General features: G+C 40.5%; 1 protein-coding gene across 2 annotated transcripts in view; it reads right to left on the bottom strand.

Moving 5' to 3' along the window:
• Nucleotides 1–18,068, bottom strand: part of rspo2 (R-spondin 2) — a 75,894-nt gene that overhangs the window by 35,560 nt on the left and 22,266 nt on the right. The window contains exons 2-3 of one of the 2 annotated variants that reach the window (XM_017309656.1): nt 6,070–6,156; nt 5,712–5,900 (exon numbers count right to left, since the gene is read on the bottom strand). In XM_017309656.1, the coding sequence (XP_017165145.1) occupies nt 5,712–5,900; nt 6,070–6,156 (276 nt within the window). The remainder of the gene's footprint in view (nt 1–5,711; nt 5,901–6,069; nt 6,157–18,068) is intronic. The other variant, XM_008431947.2, reaches the window with a different exon arrangement.

Here is an 18,068-nt window from a genome sequence, read left to right on the forward strand (position 1 = left end):
GGATCTAATAGCCCTGCTTGGCAGACGACCGCCCCTCAGCTGTGGTCTGGATGAGTAACCCATTGATTTTATTGAGGACACTTAAAGCCACGTGTCGGCTTCAGTCACTTCCTGCTTCTTCTCAAAGCTCCGTGCGCACTCACTCAACTAATTAGCATGAACATTCGGTGTGTTGAGACAGAGATATGTCTCGGAGAGTTGATAAACCTGACAGGTTAGTTGTCAGACGTATTCTCATCTGCCAACAAGAGGGTGCGCCCAGCCTCTGATCGCCACTTCCGAAGTGCAGATGTTGTAAAAATGCCTGGCAGAAAGAAAATGGGAAAACAAACCATGTTTTTCTATCTTCTCCATCTTTACCTCACAACCAACGTTGAACAGCCCTGACCTACTCTCTAGGCTCTAGGTTTGGCTGACACAAAGGCTGTTTGGCTTCCTCACTGCCACCCAGCCATGTCGTGCGGGGGTGCAAATGGCAGGAGCTGGCAACCAAGGTTAGAGCTGCCATTTTCCTCCAAACTCTCTCCACTGTGGGGCTTTTTTTTTTTTTCACTCGGGCGCTCCTTTTCTCCCTAGCACAGCAATAGGTGAGGCAGAGGTGGTGTTCCTGCCAATCAGGACCTTCCAGAGGGAGATCGGGGATGACAGATGTGTCAGCGGTCCTTCTAGCTTCTTCACACCGTCTGTGATATACCCACCTCCGCTTGTTTATGCTCAGCCAGCCCTAGCGCTCGCACGTACTCACGCCGCTCAAACCTCATGCAAGCATTCAAGCACAGACAGTCAGTCCACAGTTTACTTTTTTTTTTCTTCTTCTTTTAGATAATAAAAAAGTGAAATGAAAATAACAGTCTGTTTCTGGCTACCGTTAGCATGTAGAAGGACTTGGTTTTATGGATCCATTCTACTGACTGGCAAATCTAAAAGAGCGGTTAGCAAAGCTGTGATGATTAGATGTCCCTTGACAAAGCTCAAAGGCCAAAAGCAACTGTTCTTTCCCTTGGCCAGACTGTGTGGTGGAAATACCCTCCAGTTCAGATTTAGAACAAGAAACAAGGAGCTTGAATGAGAGCGAGTTGATGGGAAGAGAGCTGCCAGTGTATACAGCCATTTGACTCTAGCAAAACTCAGTTACTTCCTCTACACACCCTCGCTGTCTTTGTTACCCTGAGGTCTTTCATCAGACCATAGCCTGACCCTGAACCATAGCCCACACACCTACTTTACATATCACTGGCATACTGGCAGTCCTGATGCCTTTTTGTCATCCGGTTACCTACTGAACAGCACCAGTAACCTGAACAGTAGGTAACTGGTACCTTTGAAATCTGTAGTTGTGTGTCAAGGCATAAGATTCTTCACTAGAAAATGTGCGTTTGTCCGTAGTCGTCTGTTAATTCAGTCTGAGGAAGCACATTTTCAAGCCAGCCCCATTCTCAATGAGGACCCTCTCAACACTTAGTCATGTAGACAATACAACTCTCATCACCGTCTGATGGCTCATAACTCTTTCCCTTCAAGCATTTCACTTTTGATACAGCATGATGGACTATGCTTTAGCTGTGGGATTTGTGTTAAATGTGAAGTACTGTGAAGAATTGCGGCTAAGGCTAGAGCATGACTACCCATCGTTCACACCAATTTGGTTTTAGATCAAATGTAACCTGAAATCACTACACATCTTCCTTGCAGAATAGCACCCACAGACAATGACATGGATGCTATCAACGGTTTTCCAGACAGTTGATGCAAACTTTTGTGAAGGTCCTTACGAAGGTCCTCCAATCACAAGATCTTAAGATAGATTCTGCTGCATGGTAGCTGTCTTGTAATGCAAGAGTTGTGGGCCCAACTTCAGCTGTTCCTGTACCTGGGTAGGTACAGGAACAGCTGAAGTCGTTCACTTAACTCCAAATTGCCTACTGATCCATGTATCAGTGTATGATGAATCAGTGCATATTTGGAAGTCCAGTGCAAAGTGCTTTGACAATTGGTTTAAGTAGAAAAACACTTTGTAAATTCAGTCTATTTACTATTTCAAAAATACATTTTGTTTAGCTGCATGTTTTTTTAATGAGTTAAGTAATATATTACTTGTTAGTAAATGTCAAAATTCTTACTTTTAGTACAGTTCAACCCTTTCAGCATTCAGTCTCCAATGACATGGAAGTCCGGCGAAGGTCCACCATAACCTGGGTTATGTTGTGACCTCCATCCACATTGGGTTAATTTTTTTTTTAATGGTTTCAACAATCACAGTGAATAAACTCATAATTTATGTTTAAGGTGTTGGACCCTAATGTTGGCTAAACCTTCCCCTTGAATGCGTCTTGGTTTGAAATGCAATCTTCTCTAACAGAATGATGTAAAAAAAAAAAAAAATGCTTGTTGTTTGCAATTGACTGATCTTTCTCAAAAAGGAGACATTCTTTTTTGAGAGTTTCTTGCTTGACTTTGTTTCTCCAGCAGTACATTTCTTCTCCCCATCCAGAGACCTTTGTGTTACATGCCTGTGGATCCTACAGAACCCCTGCTGAAAAATAGTGAGGTTTCAGCCCAGCAAGTGGCTGAGTGTGTAGACCTTATCCTTGTCTAGCTTTTGTTTTTCTTTAGTCAGGGAGTCCACAAGAAAAAAAAAATCTTGAATGAGATAAGATCACACAGACAAACTCTGGGGTAATAACAAGCAGCTGCTGCTCCTTCAGTGATTTCTAGAAGTCATGTTTAAAAAGCTCATGACAACAGAGTCGTAACACCGAGCTCCGGGCCCTTGCAGAAACCAAAGGCGGCTCTCACTGCAACGGCCATTAATTTCTCACTGTCGTTTGTTGGAAGCATATTTGAGCCATTGGGAACCAGTTAGCTGGACCAGCTCAAGAAAAAAACAACAACATAATTTTACATCTAAACCAATAAAATATCAGTTCATGGAGACTGGACTTGAATTGTTTCATTTAAAAAAAACAAAACAAAAGATGACACATGGAGAGCAGCTGAGGAAGAAGGCCAAATCCAAAACTGGATTAAAGAGCACTGAGTGAAGCAGCGATCGCATCAAAGTGAGCCTCGTCCTGAGATCTAATGCTACGTGACAATACAAGATGCTGCTCTAACAGCGCTGTGTAAGGCAAAGGGTCCAGATTATCCAGCCAAGCATCAGAAACTGCTGGTCAAAATTCAAACACGATGGGAATACAGTGGTTCTCCATGCTTCAGTTGACGTAAATAAAATCGCTTTTATTACCCAAGAACAAGATGTCTTTCTCTTTCAGTTAAGTAAGAAACGACAACAGTTTATAATGTCTGAGGAGCATAGGACGTTCCTTCTAATATGCTAAGTATTAATAAAACTGGACGGGAGCTGTGGTGCTGATTTAGCAAACAGACGTGTGTCTGGACAAAAACCCACCGCTTACTGGTTTTTCAAGTCTGGATGAAGTTACTTGGAAAAAATATATATTCTTTATTGCCTACTATTGTGTATTTTAGAGAGATTAAAAAATGTGGGAATGTTTAATATGTACAATGAGCATTCTGATTTTGAAAAAAATTTTAATAAAAATCTGCTTTTCTCACCCAAGACTGTTTTTTGGTGTTAAAGCGAAGCAGAAAAATCTCTTTTTGCAAGCTATTCGTGTTGGCGTGGGCAGGCGCTTCGATCTGTCCCAACTCCAACACATCTGATTCAAATGACTGAATTGCCTCCTCAGACTGTCAGTAAGTTCCACAGAAGCTTCTCAGTGATCATTTTTTAAAGAAGTCGCTCTGAAACAGAAAAATCTGCAAAATGCAGAACTGTTGCACCCCCCCCCCAAAAAAAAAAAAAAACTATGTTGAAACAATATGCCATTATGCCTTTCTGGCAGGACTATGATTATCTTATTTTGTCAAGAAAATTATTTTTTCTTGATTTTGGTTGTTGACAGAACTTGAACTCTGAACTTTATTTAGACCGGCCATCTATTCAAGACCGGACACGAAACCTAAAGGAGCAGCTGAAATCTTACAGGCAGTTCCCAAATAGTAAATTAAATTATTGGGAAGGTGAAAGAACAAAACTGTTGAGCATGCCTCTCGCAACTTCGGTAGGGTTAATGGCATTAAATTCTACTTTTATCGCATTTTCAACGAATGGTGACGTAGCCTATTTTATCTCTCACTTAAGGTAAATTACTTATATATTTTTTTCTTTAACTTGTGTTTCATTTTTGCAGATAGAATTATCATAAAATATTGATTTGTTTCTAGGTCAGCTGTGATAGGATAAGCAGAATGTAGTGCTTTTCTGTCTCAGGAGTTGCTACATGTTCATATATTTCAGCCTTAAGGTTCAGATACCCTCCGTTGGGGATACGTTTTTAGTGCGTCTGTCAGAAGTTTGGCTCAGGGAACCAAAAAGCTTCAAGTTTCTCACTGTTTTCATACGAAACACTCAGCCAACACCTCAGGCTCTGCATAAACCTACAAAGTCCCTCTCCGTCTCTCCGAGCATAATCAATGTTAACATAAGGTTATGAGATCAGGGTGCTACACAAGGAGGAGAAAGGTACTTTTCATTAATTGGATTTGAGTGTTATTCTTTAACAACTGCGCTTGAGAACATTTTGATTTGTCAGTGTTATTGTTTGGATTTTTCATTAACTGTAAACCAGAAATTCCTCGGAGCCACGGAGACCAAAGGTGTGGCCTCTCTTAAAGCTGGAGAACAAAAGTGTTTTGCATGCCATAAAAAAAGTCTCCAACAAAAGAGTGACGATTGCCAAAATATGGAAAATGCTTTCATCTCGGAAACAGTAAATAAAACTGAGGCAATGAAAACTACATTTAGTCTTCCTCGTAAATCCTTTTCCACGCGAAAGAGTTCATGCTTGTTTTAAATTCATTAGTTCCTTCACCTGTTTTCCACTGATGTCTCGTCTGTCGGCAAAAACATTTTTGCCTTTGGCTCATGAAAATGTTTTTTTGGCAAATAAAATATTGGTTTTTGGTCAGTTGCGGCCTTAGCCTTTGAACTGTGAAATGGTTGCTAATATTTTTTGGGGGGAGGGGCCTCTTTCTTTAATCCGATCACAGCCAAAGGGAAGTGAAAGTCATAGTGAACTGTTTTTCTGAGCTCTTCTAAGACCTCTCAGGTGTGTCATCATGCACTCAGTGGTGAAAACTAAATTTGTCATATCTTTGATAGTTCGTTTATGATTTAACATGAGTCAATTAGTTATTTTTCACACGGGTTAATTTGAATAACTTTTTATCTTATTTAATGAAATCATCATTAAAAATCGTAATTTTCCTACTATTAACATTTATTTGATGATCTGAGATAGCATCGTGGCAAAGAAGCACAAACTGAAGTGAGGCTGTTTTTTCAGAATAGTGCGTTATTTATGACGTCTCCTGGATTTCTGTACCTTTAGACAGCCTCATAACTTGGGCATGTTTTGCATTAAAGGGTTAGGATGGTGTTACAGACGGATGAGAAACAGCAGGCTCATCCTGAGGGACGCGATGTTAAGATCAAGCTTCACTAACGTCAACCTGCGCAGACAGACAAACCATTCAAATTGTGAGGTATGTGTGTCTCCTCTTGATAATTGACAGTAAATCAAACACTGTGGGAAAATGGGGGAAACCAAAGTGGGGGTGTAGTCGAGGTCTGCATGGTGGGATTGAAGGTGAAGGAAGAGTTTGGGGTGAAGGGTGGGGGTCCTTACTGGAGCACATGTTGATTTCAGGGCTGCGCATGCCGTAGTATCCGGCTGGACAGTCGTGAAGACACTCGCCGTACTGCCTCATCCTCTCCCTTCGCAAGAACAGGAAGAGTTTGGGCTGGCAGTTCACGCAGCCGTTATCCCTGGAGCACACTGAGCAGCCTTTACAGATGGGGTAAGCTCCATAGCTAGCTGTAAAAGAGGAAGAAGAATGATAAATGAGACAATATCAGCCATAACCCCTCCAGTGTGACTGTGAAATGCTTCAATAAAAAACATGTGTTTAATGTTCACACTGAAATCTTTCAGCTATAGTCGCAAATGTTTGTCAGTGAGCAACAAAACAGCTGGATACACTAACCCTCTCGCGGTCTTAGCTGATGACAAATGTCACGGTCAGACAGCGGGGAAGCGGGAGGTTGTCCCGTCAGACCGTCAATTCCCGAAACTACAAATGAAACAAAAAACTCGTAAAGGCACATGTGGGGTCAGTGCGATCCCACCGGACTGCGCACAGAGTAAAAAACCTGTGTGGTCTAAATGACCCCATCTCTAAAGATTATGGGAGGGTTAAAAAGAGGCATAACGTACTTAAATAATTTCACATTATTGGACATCATGTAACGTCAGTGCCTCATTCTTTGTAGAAAGAGCATTGAGGATTCAGGAGGTTAAAACTCAATGGTAAATATTGCCTTGGGGTCTTGATCAAGGCTTTATTTAATGGCGAACACCAGAATTTGATCCCGGATGCTGGTGTACTGGATACTATATTAGTTGGATGCAAAGAAAGAAGCACAATCTTAACAAGCAAAACCTGCTTTAGTATGCAAAACTGTGTTTTTGGGGGCATGGATGTGACTTTGTTGAGCTAAAAAAATTTCGATTATTCCATCCTAATCAAAGTTATTGCCACCTTACCGTTAATATTTACAGTGAATGATCGATTGTGTTGCCATAAGGCCTCCAATTCCAGATGTCAACATAGTAAAAGTTGTGCAAACAGCAGCTGAAACACAACCATCACACTGGAAGCAAAGTTTGTAGGAAAAGTAAGGAAAGAAAAACAAGTATAATCATTTCACACATGATTGTTTGCATTGACATATGCCTAGTTGACACTGAGTTCAATGAGAACACAGAGTAAGCATGCTGACTAACACTATTTAAAGGCGCTTCAAGCCTGAGTTTGCGAGTGCTTTTTAATCCGAAACGGGACGTGAATGCACAACTTGTCCTGAAATGGCTTCCCCAAGTGACTCTCTGCTCTAGCACAGATTGGCCACATTTAAATGAGGCATTAATTTCTGTTGAGGTAAATCTCAGCCACAGCAAATTTCTTGGTGTTCTCAAAAAGTCAAAGCTGTGCAAATTGAGTGGGAAAATTTGCATATGTAATAGTCCAGTGTTTTTTGTGGAACAGAATATTATTTCTGTAAGGATGTGGCAAAAGATCAAATTGGTTCTGGCCTCTAGTAAGATGTGCGTAATATTAACATATTTGATTAGATCTGCCTGTTTTGTGCCATTTGGGTGCAGGACAATGAGGAGCGCCTCTGTCCCTGTGAGGGTGATGCAAGGGACCACAGTGATGTGGGTGGTCCGGTGCAGGATGTACCACAATATCAAATACCTTTTTTTATGGGGGAATTAATAAATTGCCCCACAATCCTGCTAATTATGGGGCAATTAACAAGATGCAACTGAGCACAAGTGGTTTTTTTCTTTGCTTTTTTTTATCCAACTATTATACAAGTTATGACATTTTGTGTAGGTCACATACTGTGATTAAATTTTTTTCCATATTATTTTTGGTTTGTCTTAAAGTCTTTTTCTTAATTTAATAATAATAATAAAAATTAGATTACAAAGTTGTTTGTCTTCGAGTCCGATGTTCTTCCTCAACGTCTTGAAGAACGCCTCGTCAGGTCAGGAAGTGAAGTTCTCCCAAATGTAAAACTTCCTTTTTTTTCCTATTTCTTTGGTCACTTTTAGACCTAAAGACAGCTGTCAGGTGCACATTGCTTCCATCTGCCAGATTTGAGTGGCAGTCTGGCTAATGTGTATATTTAGTGCAATCTGCTTAGTGAATCTAGAGAAGAAGAAGAAGAAGAAAAAAAAGATGTAGATCATGGGAGGAAATGGGGCGGATTGCACTGCTTCTCAGTTTTCAAGCACGTACATGCAATTGATTTTAATAATGTGCTGGGTTGGGACTTGGCAATGGCAGATGAATATTCCTAAATCACTTGGATCAGAGGTGGGAAGAAAAAGAAGAATGCGGATCATGACACGGCATTCTTATATTTGGTGAAACGGTAGTTACAGAACAGAGCTCGAACTGGTAAGACGAATTAATCTGAACGCACTTCTTGATGACTTTGACATTACCCAGCTACTCAGGGTTTTTTTTTTTTTTTTTAGCAGACAGGGACAACTAAAGACAAAATTTAACTGTGGGCGGGCTAGCCCAGCAGAATACAACACAAGTAGACCATAATACCCATAATAGATACATCAGTAGGATATTCTTTAACTCAGAGTAAACATGTCCAACTCAACAATTTGTCATTCATGCAAACTCTGGTTCCCCTCAGAATTCAAATGATGATGATTGGTTATGGATGTGAATATTGCATTAATTCTGGTCAGAGCTGGCCTCCTAAATGATTGTGCTGAGACAGCTGATGAAAGCCCTCAAAACCGCTGTGGCTCTGGCCACGGCCTCGCTCGCCTGCGGAAGACAAAGGAGCCAGTAAAAAGACGGTCCATTCCACAATGAGCGACTTTCAATGTAAACTCCTCAGCGTCCCATTTACAGGAAAATGTCCTCGGGCAAATCCAAAACGAAAGACACTCGAGTCGATCTGGGCCAAAGTTTTAAATATCACATGCGCAGGACCTGGGCGGGCGCTCACGTTGAGCGACCTACCACAACGCTCCATAAAACATTGCGGAGCACGCTGGACAAAACCTAAGAGGCAGAGCAGAGCAGAGTAGAGCAACGTCTGCACTTACTGGCCATAGATCTGCATATTAGGTTTCTCTTTCAAAAAAAGCCCCAGCACTGCTAAGTGTGTCTAGCGCAAGTAACAGTTTGCAATCAGGTGAAAATCACTTAGTGAATGTCTGTGGCTTCTTCTTTCTTTCTTTTTTTCGCATTCATCTTAAGCCTTAAGAGCAAAGGCTTCAGAGAGACAAGTTGGCTCAACCAAATCTCGTTCGTACTCCTGACGCCGCAATGGATGACTTTAGTAGATTAAGTGCTAATCAGAACGCGTTTCTGCTGGTCTGTAAGGTTGAGGTTTAAAGTGACACTCCATCAACTACAACAAGTCCTGGGAATACACAATCCCAGCTCTGCGTATCACATTTGCTGGTGATGGTTCATCTGTAGTCGGCACCCGTTCAGGAAGACATGAAGGAGGAAGGAAAACCTCATTCTGGCTCCTGAAGTCCTCAAAATGGAAGTCTTTGTCTCGTGTTCAGCTGTCAGTCCAGTGTTTTGAGATGTTATTATTTCCAATTAAAGCTGTATCGATTTAGTTCAGTTCAGCGTCTCACCCATAGTTGCCTTAAAACTACCCGGCAGGTAAGACTGCAGCCCGAATGCATCCCATATGTTTCATATTTTAATTTGTCAGCTCTTTCATTCTGTGAAATTATGTAACCATCGGACCACACCTTGAGACTTTAGCATTCTATTTTTTGTGTAATGCAAAGTCTAAACATGTTTACGGCGAACTGACAATCACATTAACGTGGTCGCATTCACTGCGGCCACCCTCGCCAAGCTTTGTGTGCAACGCTGACAGGATGGGAAAGCCAACTTGGCAGAAGCGGGGAACTCTTGAGGCTGAAAAGCTTCTCTCCCCAGCTTATTTCTCCAGGGTTCATTCCTGTCACTTCTGACAGTGTTACTCCCTAACAAGAAAATACCGTTGCGGGGCGTGTGGTCGCAGGATCACTCGCCGGTCGAACAGCGCAAAAGTTCATTGTGAACCGGGCTCTCGAAGCACCCCCCGCACCCCCAAACCCCGCTCAATCCCCGTTGCCAAAGCTTTGTTTTGCTGGTTGTTAATCTCAAAATTCACGCTGATTGAGGATAACGTGACCGCACACCGTCTGAACTGAGCATATCCCACATCCTGGAATTACTGTACGGCCAGGGGGAAGAGGGTGGGAGGAATGGCTGCACACAGTGAAGAGAGAGCAGCTCTTATAGTGCTGATCTTGAGAGATTAACTTTTTGTGTGTGTGTCTGTGGAAAGGTTTGGAGGCTCAGGCCACAGGTATGTCAGGAAAGAGGCCACAATTCACAGTGTCTGCAGCGGCGCTGTCCAACTCACGTCCCACACGACAGGCATAATGTCTAGCGCGCTTTACATCAATCTGTCGTCAGACTTTCTTTAAGAAAAACTATCATTTGTATGGATCTGATTTTTTTTCGACTTCAGCGAGGGGCTTCCTTTGCCCCCGCTGCATCTTAGCGTAATTTGGCGAGAACGTAAGCTCTGAATGTTTAGTTTGCTGTGGAATGCATTTGTAGTTGTTGATGTGGCCTCTCTCCTCATTTCTGCACATAGAAGCCCAGCGCAAATGAATTCAGACTGTATTTTGACACATGTCCAACAGCCCTCTGCAGCATTCCCCCCCTCTCGCAAATCATGTAATGCCTTTTGGCGCGTCCTGTAAAACCAAAGTGACCCAGACATGTAGAAGAGATGCACAGAAAGCAGCCACTGGGAGATTACGGGCACCGGCTTTAACGCTTTCACATAGACTTTTCTCTACCGTAGAGAGGAGAGCGCACATCATTAGAAGCGGTGGTCCTTTGCACATGATGAACTCACGTCGTTTACAGTTTCAACCACAGAGTGTACATTACATGAAACGCAACAAATCCACAGTTCCCACTTCTGAAGGGATCGCTGTAGGGTCTCAAATATTGTATTTACAAAAAAGCAGGGTGTACGATCATCCGCGCGGAAGCCTGCTCAATTTTTTATTTTTTTTTTAACACAATGACTTAATAAGGGCCTTGGTTTGTCGTGGCTACGGGGCAAAATGCTGCTACAAAGCTGCTGCTGATGTAAAGGAACCACATGAAGAACCCCTCTCTATCTATAAAGCTGTCACAGCCAGATTGTTGATTCCAAATGGAGTCAATTACGCCATTTGCTAATTTGCATCTGAAAAGACAAAGTTGCGCCAGAAAATAATTTGATCAACAAGCTAGCTTACCTCACTTGAAATAAATCCATTTTTAACTACTTATAGCTACATAACGTTAGACTTAACAATTTTTTAAACATGCTAATGGCAAATTCTGCTACACTAGGACATAGCGGGACTAACTGTGCCAATATATGCTACACAGGTGAGCTACAAGCTAGCTTACCTCACCTGAAATAAATCCATGTTTTAACTGCTTATAGCTAGATAAAGATAGACTTGGTAGAAAACACTCTAATGGAAAATTCTGCTACATTTGGACATAGCGTGACTACTGGTGCTAACGTATGCTACACAGTTTCCTTTAGTTGACTAAAGAGAAAAATAGCAAAAATCATTATCAAGGTAAGCAGGATGTACACTGGTACTACGTCCTTGATTTTGGTATCCTAATTTTCTTAAATTGGCTTTTTCTGTAGTTAACAGCTAATTCTTTCAGCTAATGTTAGCAGTTAGCCCCTCGATAAGCTATCTCTCACCTTTTATATATCAGCAGTCAGACCAGACTGTGAATGTCCACCTAATTTGCTAAACCTCCTACGTTCATTAGAAATAGACATTGTAAGTGGGAATCAGTTAATTCTGTTTGAGTAGTAAACATTTTCTACTCTTGTTTTGTTTTGTTTTTGCCGCTGCGAGGGACTCATCTGCAAGGACTGGGAACTAGGCAAGGTGAGTGTTTTGGCAGCACTTCTGGTTCATTGAAAGGAGTAAGAACAACCCTACCTTTCATGCCAGAGTCTCTGAAACTGCACTGATCATATAGACAGCCTGTCATCAATACATCACATCCTCAAGCCTCTGTGTCTTGACTATTTTTTTTTTTTAAGCTCGAGTGGCCTTACATTTAGTAGATCAGACTTTATGGAGCTGTGTCTTGGTATCTCAAAGACATACAAGCATCAGGTTTATTTCAGCCCTCTTACCCCTCGTTGCCTTCATCCTTTAAGGAAACGCACAGATGGCCAGCAGGTGCCTAGTTCCCACCTTGAAATGTTATAAGAGGCTAAAGTGAGTTAAAATCGGAAAGATATTCAGTGAGACAATGACTTTGAGGTGAAGTTTTGTTTTCTCTGAAAAGTCAGGGACCCCATTTTAAGAATGCAAGTTTCCGATCTGGACTGTGTTCCTTTGACATCCACACATCACATTGGGAGGTTTTGCTGCAAACGCAAGTCCAGAGAAGCTATAGCGTTAGTTATATCAATCAGAAAACCAAACTGCATCTCTGGAAGGTTTCTTTTCTCCTCTAAAGTGAGTGAGCGTGACAAACTGCTCTTTCGGCTGTCAAAACCCCCGACAATCACACGGCAAATCCACCCACGTCAATGGCAAGCTAACTTCCTCCCCTCTGCTCGCCTAACGGCACCCATAAAACGATTCTGAACGAATTATTCCAACTTCATGTAACCCGAAACCCTAACAAGGTAAACTGCGCATAATTTGTGTTTCATTTAGACCTCTGAACTTAACATTAGGAGGAAGATATTTACCAATGTGAGCTTTTCATAGGGTTCTTTTAGTAAGAGTCCTTCAGAGCCATTTCTGTACTTATGAATTTAACTCTAAAGCATAAGAAATAGAGACAGGCGATAAAGCAGATGATCATATTCTTATTAGAGTTGGACATTTTTAGCAAGCTATCCACTTATGTTTTATTTACAAAGCTGTCAGTTGTATAGTTATACTTCAAAAAGGAAACAGTTGTAAGGCAACACGTTTAACCTGTTTAACTTTAGAGGTGATCAGTAAATAATTGCTAGAAATGAAACCCTGGGGTTATCGTGGTGAATGCCATCTTTCACCAGCTGACTCTTGGAGATAAACCAAAGCCCCCAGACCTCACACACACCCCCAAACCTCAGCAAACCCGATCTTCTTGCAAGAAATAACCAGATATATGAAACAAATGGATGTATAGACAACTGTTCTCACAGCACTATCTCCTTTCTCCAAGGACGTCTGGTATGTAAATCTAATAACACAGACTGTCAGTGCAACTATCCAGAAAACACACCGTCTTTTGTTGGCTCTTACAGTACAGTACAGAGGGAAACATATTGGACCATCAACATAACACTTTTTTAAAAGAAATTCTTCAATATGACTGCATTTTCTGTCATATGGTGACGAAGCAGAAGTAGAGAACCTGAGGTTTGGAAGCATCAGCAGATCAAAATGAGCTGCGTTCTCATGTGGAAAGCATCGCGTCCACCAGCAGAATTATATGCTTTCCTCATGGCACTGAGACAAAGATTGTTTATTGTCTTGCTCACTTGTTCCCCCCGCTAAATGATGGTGTAGGCTTACTGCCTGCTCCTCTTAAGAGAAAGGGCAGATACAGGACAGCGCAAGGCTGCAGCTGAACAGCCGCTTTCTGGAGCTCTTCAAACCACTAAGCTATCGAAGCTCCCTGCTGCGTTTCTGGAACGGCGTCCGCAACCTCCACCGGAGTTCAGCCGTCGTTTTCGACCCTGTTCAAGCTAGTGTGGGATGGAATGACATGAACACATTTCAGAGCCTTAACTTCCTGAAGATCTTGAAGTCCTACCGAATTTAAAAGGGACAAAGGTGGACCGTTTCTATTTTGGTTTTAGCCCAGATGGGAAGAGTCAGGTTGTACGATTTACTTATTTGTTCCTCCGGTTTGCAAAAGCAGATCATACTGTACACACGTCTATAATTCAGGATTCCGTCTGCTTCTAATAATTGGGCTTAATGAGATTAAGCAAACACATTTTCCTGTCAAGAGGCTGTTGTGTCTAATGGGCGGGGTAGGAAGCACATGCTCCTGCATTACAAATGTAAGGCAACCATAACGATAAATGGTTAAAATAGTAACCTATGATAATCGCTACGTTTTGCTTAGTTCTCAGCGATGCACGATACTGGAAAGACGTTGGGATTTTTTTTTCTAACCCTCTGATGTACATCGCAATATGAAAAATTACAGCAATTTTCAACTGATGACTTGAATAGCACCTCAGGTTTCGCTGTACTCCTGCTGCTGTATGACAATTAGCCTAGGCTATTGTGTACCTGTCTTCTCTTTCAATTGAATAGGAAGAAATTCAATCTCAACGTAATCGCACTCTATAATCACATTGACACACATAAAAAAAAATAAATAAATCACAAAACACACGCCCTGCCATACATTATCTAAAGTTCTGTAATACAGCATATTTTCACAACTGGTACAAAATTCAGGCAAGTTTTACTCAAATATCATAGTTATAGCCCCACAGAAACATTTCCTATTGGCATGCTGAAGCCTGCAGATGCTCTGTCTGTGCTAATGAAGATTCCCTTTCCTCTGCATGCTAAATGCTTGAAGTGCCTCTGAATGACGGCAGTTCCACCTGTTTACTGATTCATTCAGAAAATAGATGACTTCCAAGGTGGGCTCAGAATATTTCACTTTAATTGACAGGTACTTCGTTTATCCATGCAACATCACAGGAACAGTAACGTACAATGTTGTGATGCAGTAAAAAACTGTGACTTTTTCTTTTTTACACCCTGGGTCACAGTAAACCGCTCCCAGACCTAAAAGGTGACTAAATATGCACATCATATTCTCACGTTTAGACCCAGCTAACATGGTTTTTGCCGTTAGCACTAGCAAGCGAAGTCTGTGGTGCTTTTAGAAGCTAGCTTAGTTTGTCTTTTCCATCTATAAGATAAAAAATATCTTTCAGCTTTGCTTTGGAGTTGGAGAACTTAGGTGGATGGATCTCCTCACATAAGGGAAGATAGCTAATAATTTCTTTTTAGCATCTTCTTTCTTACTGCTTAGTTTGACCACGAGAGTCAGTGTTGTTACAGTGTTTGTCCAACCACATTGTTCAGGTCAGATCAGAACTGATCTGCTTTCTTTACGTCTACCTCCTAGGTTTGTTCCACTCCTTCTGGTGGATTTTTGATGACAAATAAGCCCTGTAAGCTGACGTTGCTGACTTTTTTAGTGTTGTTTCATTTATTTATTTATTGTGCAGTGTGCCACACTGATTATTAAGCACTTTCTCCATAACAGTTCATTTTCTACTTAGAAAAACTCCATGAGCATGTTGGAAGGAAAAACCCAGAAGCCTTGATGTGGTGGTCAAGCAACAGAAATGGCTTTTCACTTTGAGCCGCTTGAGCCGTAAAGTTTTTTTTTTATACTCCGTTCGAGTTTTAATAATAACAGAAAATCGTCCCGCTCAGTGTCGACATAATTGAAACAAAATACTCCAACAATAAAAATCTATATTTTTTTTGTTGCGGCAGAGGGAAAAATCCATGCTACAAATATTTTACTGTCATTTAAGAGGTCTGTTTTATTTTTTTGCGGTGCATTTGATATGTTTACAGCGTCGCTTTCAAGTGGTCTCAGTACAAACAAATGTGTCAATTAAATCCACTCAACACAATTTAATGTAAAAAACATTACACAAAGAACGGGATTTTTTTGTTTGTTTTGTTTTTTTGGATGCAGTGGAGTTGATTTCTGATTTAACAGAGACTAAGCACTTTATGTACCTTTTCTACGTGCCGCTGCTTGAACGTGAAAATATGACCTGGGCGTTCAACAAGCAGACGACTTCGGAAACTGAAAGCTTTTGGTCTGGATTTGAATCCTATAGCAACCTTCCAGTGAATCTGCAACTACTGACTGACATCTTGTTTCAAAAACTAGAATATAAGCAAAATTTTTTTATTTTATTGTTTTTATCTAAACATACAAGCTCATACTCTTTGTTTTTATCTACTGAAATTGGAGCAAAAATCTAATTTTAGCTTCAGTGGAATATTAGATATTAGATATGAATTAAAAATCTTCCCAGATGTTCTGCAGCATTTGCGGATATTGAATAACTAAAGATGTACAAAGTTGGACGAATATTGAATATTTTGTCAATTTTCCCTGTGTATCAACCCAGACTAAGTCAGGCTGGATGGTGAGTGATCATGAACATAAATGAAAAAAAGAATCTGGGTTGAGATTTCCAATTGGATTTAGGACTAGACTTTGACTGGACCATCTTAGTTGGCGGATATAATTTCATTTAAACCAGGGTGTCGAAACATTTTGCATAGAGGGCCTCAAATGTCAAGTTAAAAGTTTTTGTTGACCACAAACGTTTGGCTTCTTTTGTTATGAAAAATGCAAAAACAATATATTGTAAAATTAATGAAACGTACTCGCCTGATTTCTATCCGCAAATCATTTCAGATGTGTTTTATTTTACAAAAACATGACATGGGTCCCCTTTTTCATTTTTTTAACCCTCTTGTTTTTCCTATTTTAACAAAAGGGTGCACCCAATTCTACTTTCAAGTAAAAGTTACTGGATGCTTGTGCTGCCATAAACTATGAAATCAAAATGAAAGCAAAAAAAATGTGGTTGTTAAAAAATGAATAGTTCTTGTTGGTTTATGTTCTCCATTTTACTACCATTTTAATTTCCCTGCATCGTTTTTTTTTTATTTATTTGTTTTTGTTTTTTTTCAATGAAAATTCCACTTGAATTTTTATCAGTCGTATCACCATACGACTGATACGACTGGTGAAATAACTCTACGCCATTCTTGAATTGTGGACAAACAGAATAGCACAGAATCACCGGAAGGGCCGCAAATGTCCCCGAAGACGCACTTTGGACACAAATGATTTAAAAGCATCCCAATGTAGCTCTGGCTGCTTGGGATGGTTAGCATTTAGGATTAATCTTTCAGGAACCCACAGCTTCATCCATCTTCCCATCAATTCAACCTTCAAGCGCCATGCAGAAGCAAAGCAGGACGCCACCACCATTATGGTGGGCTCGGTGTGTTTTAAGCGCCTTACCATATGCTTGCTTGTGGAAAATGCAGTCCTGTATAAAGACCAGATTTGTGGAGTGCCTGACTGATGATTGTCTTGTCAACAGGTTTGTCCACCTGAGATCCTGCTGCTCTGATTGAAGCTTTCTAGACTAGCAGCCTGTTTATGTAGACGGGCAACGTCTGCTGTTACACTTGTGTCAAAGACTTTCCATTTTCAGACAGTGGATTGAAAAGTACTCCAGGCTTTGTTCAGAGCTTGAGATCATCTTTTGTAACTCATCTTCGCCTGTCTGATACACTGCAAAAAAAAAAAAAAACTCTTACCAAGTATTTCTGTTCTAGTTTCTTGTGCAAATTTCTTTGTATGCTTGAAATAAGACAAAACTAACTTTCAGGTAGCTTTTCAGCAAGAAATGGGAGTTTGTTTTAAGTAAGTATTTCCTTAATACTGATGAAAAAGTACTTTTGTCATTGGCAGAAAATTCACTCATGACAAGACATTTTTCCTATGTTATAAGTAAAATAATCTGCCAATAGGACTTTTTCATCAATATTAAGAATTAGTGACTTAAAACAAGCTCCTGTATCTTGCTGAACGGTTATCTGTTAGTTTTGTCTCATTTCAAGTATATTGAGATATTTCCACTAGAAACTAGACCAAAAACACTTTGTAAGATTGTGTTTTTGCTGTGTATGCCCCTGTTTGTTCCTTTTCTATTGCATTTCTGAGATTCTGACTGAAAAGCTGTATTGATGCTGAAGTTAAATAACACACAAATGGACTTTCTATACAACCATAATCACTTCTCTCAAGGGTGTGAATGTAAAGAGGGGCCGAATACAAATGCAGGTCTCGCTTCACAATGATAAGCTTCTTTGGATAGTTTGCACTCTAACAATGCACTGAAAAAAGAGAATATAAACCCATCTTAAAAAATAAAAAAAGTTTGAATCAGTCCCCAAAATGGAAAGAAGTTTCTCATACTTACTTCATTCACGTTTATTTACCTTGAAAACTTAATGGCTTCAATAAAGTAACTTAGATTAACTTAATTTGATTACTTGTGACCAACTCATTCACCTGTTCTCTTTTTTCAGTGTGATTCTGAGCTGTTATAGGACAATGTTAAAAGGTAACTTTTTTTTAATGATAACATTGCTACTGCTGAGCAAGTCCCCTGTAATATTTTTGCATCATGTTCCAGATCCTCACAATCTTATTTTTTTTTATAAATCTTTCACTGCTACCGTTAGCATCGTCTCAGCATAAGACAACAATATAAACATGTAAGTAAAACTTGTTTTTGACTTTTT

The sequence above is a fragment of the Poecilia reticulata genome, linkage group LG16 (assembly GCF_000633615.1).
Source record: "Poecilia reticulata strain Guanapo linkage group LG16, Guppy_female_1.0+MT, whole genome shotgun sequence".
NCBI lineage: Eukaryota > Metazoa > Chordata > Actinopteri > Cyprinodontiformes > Poeciliidae > Poecilia > Poecilia reticulata.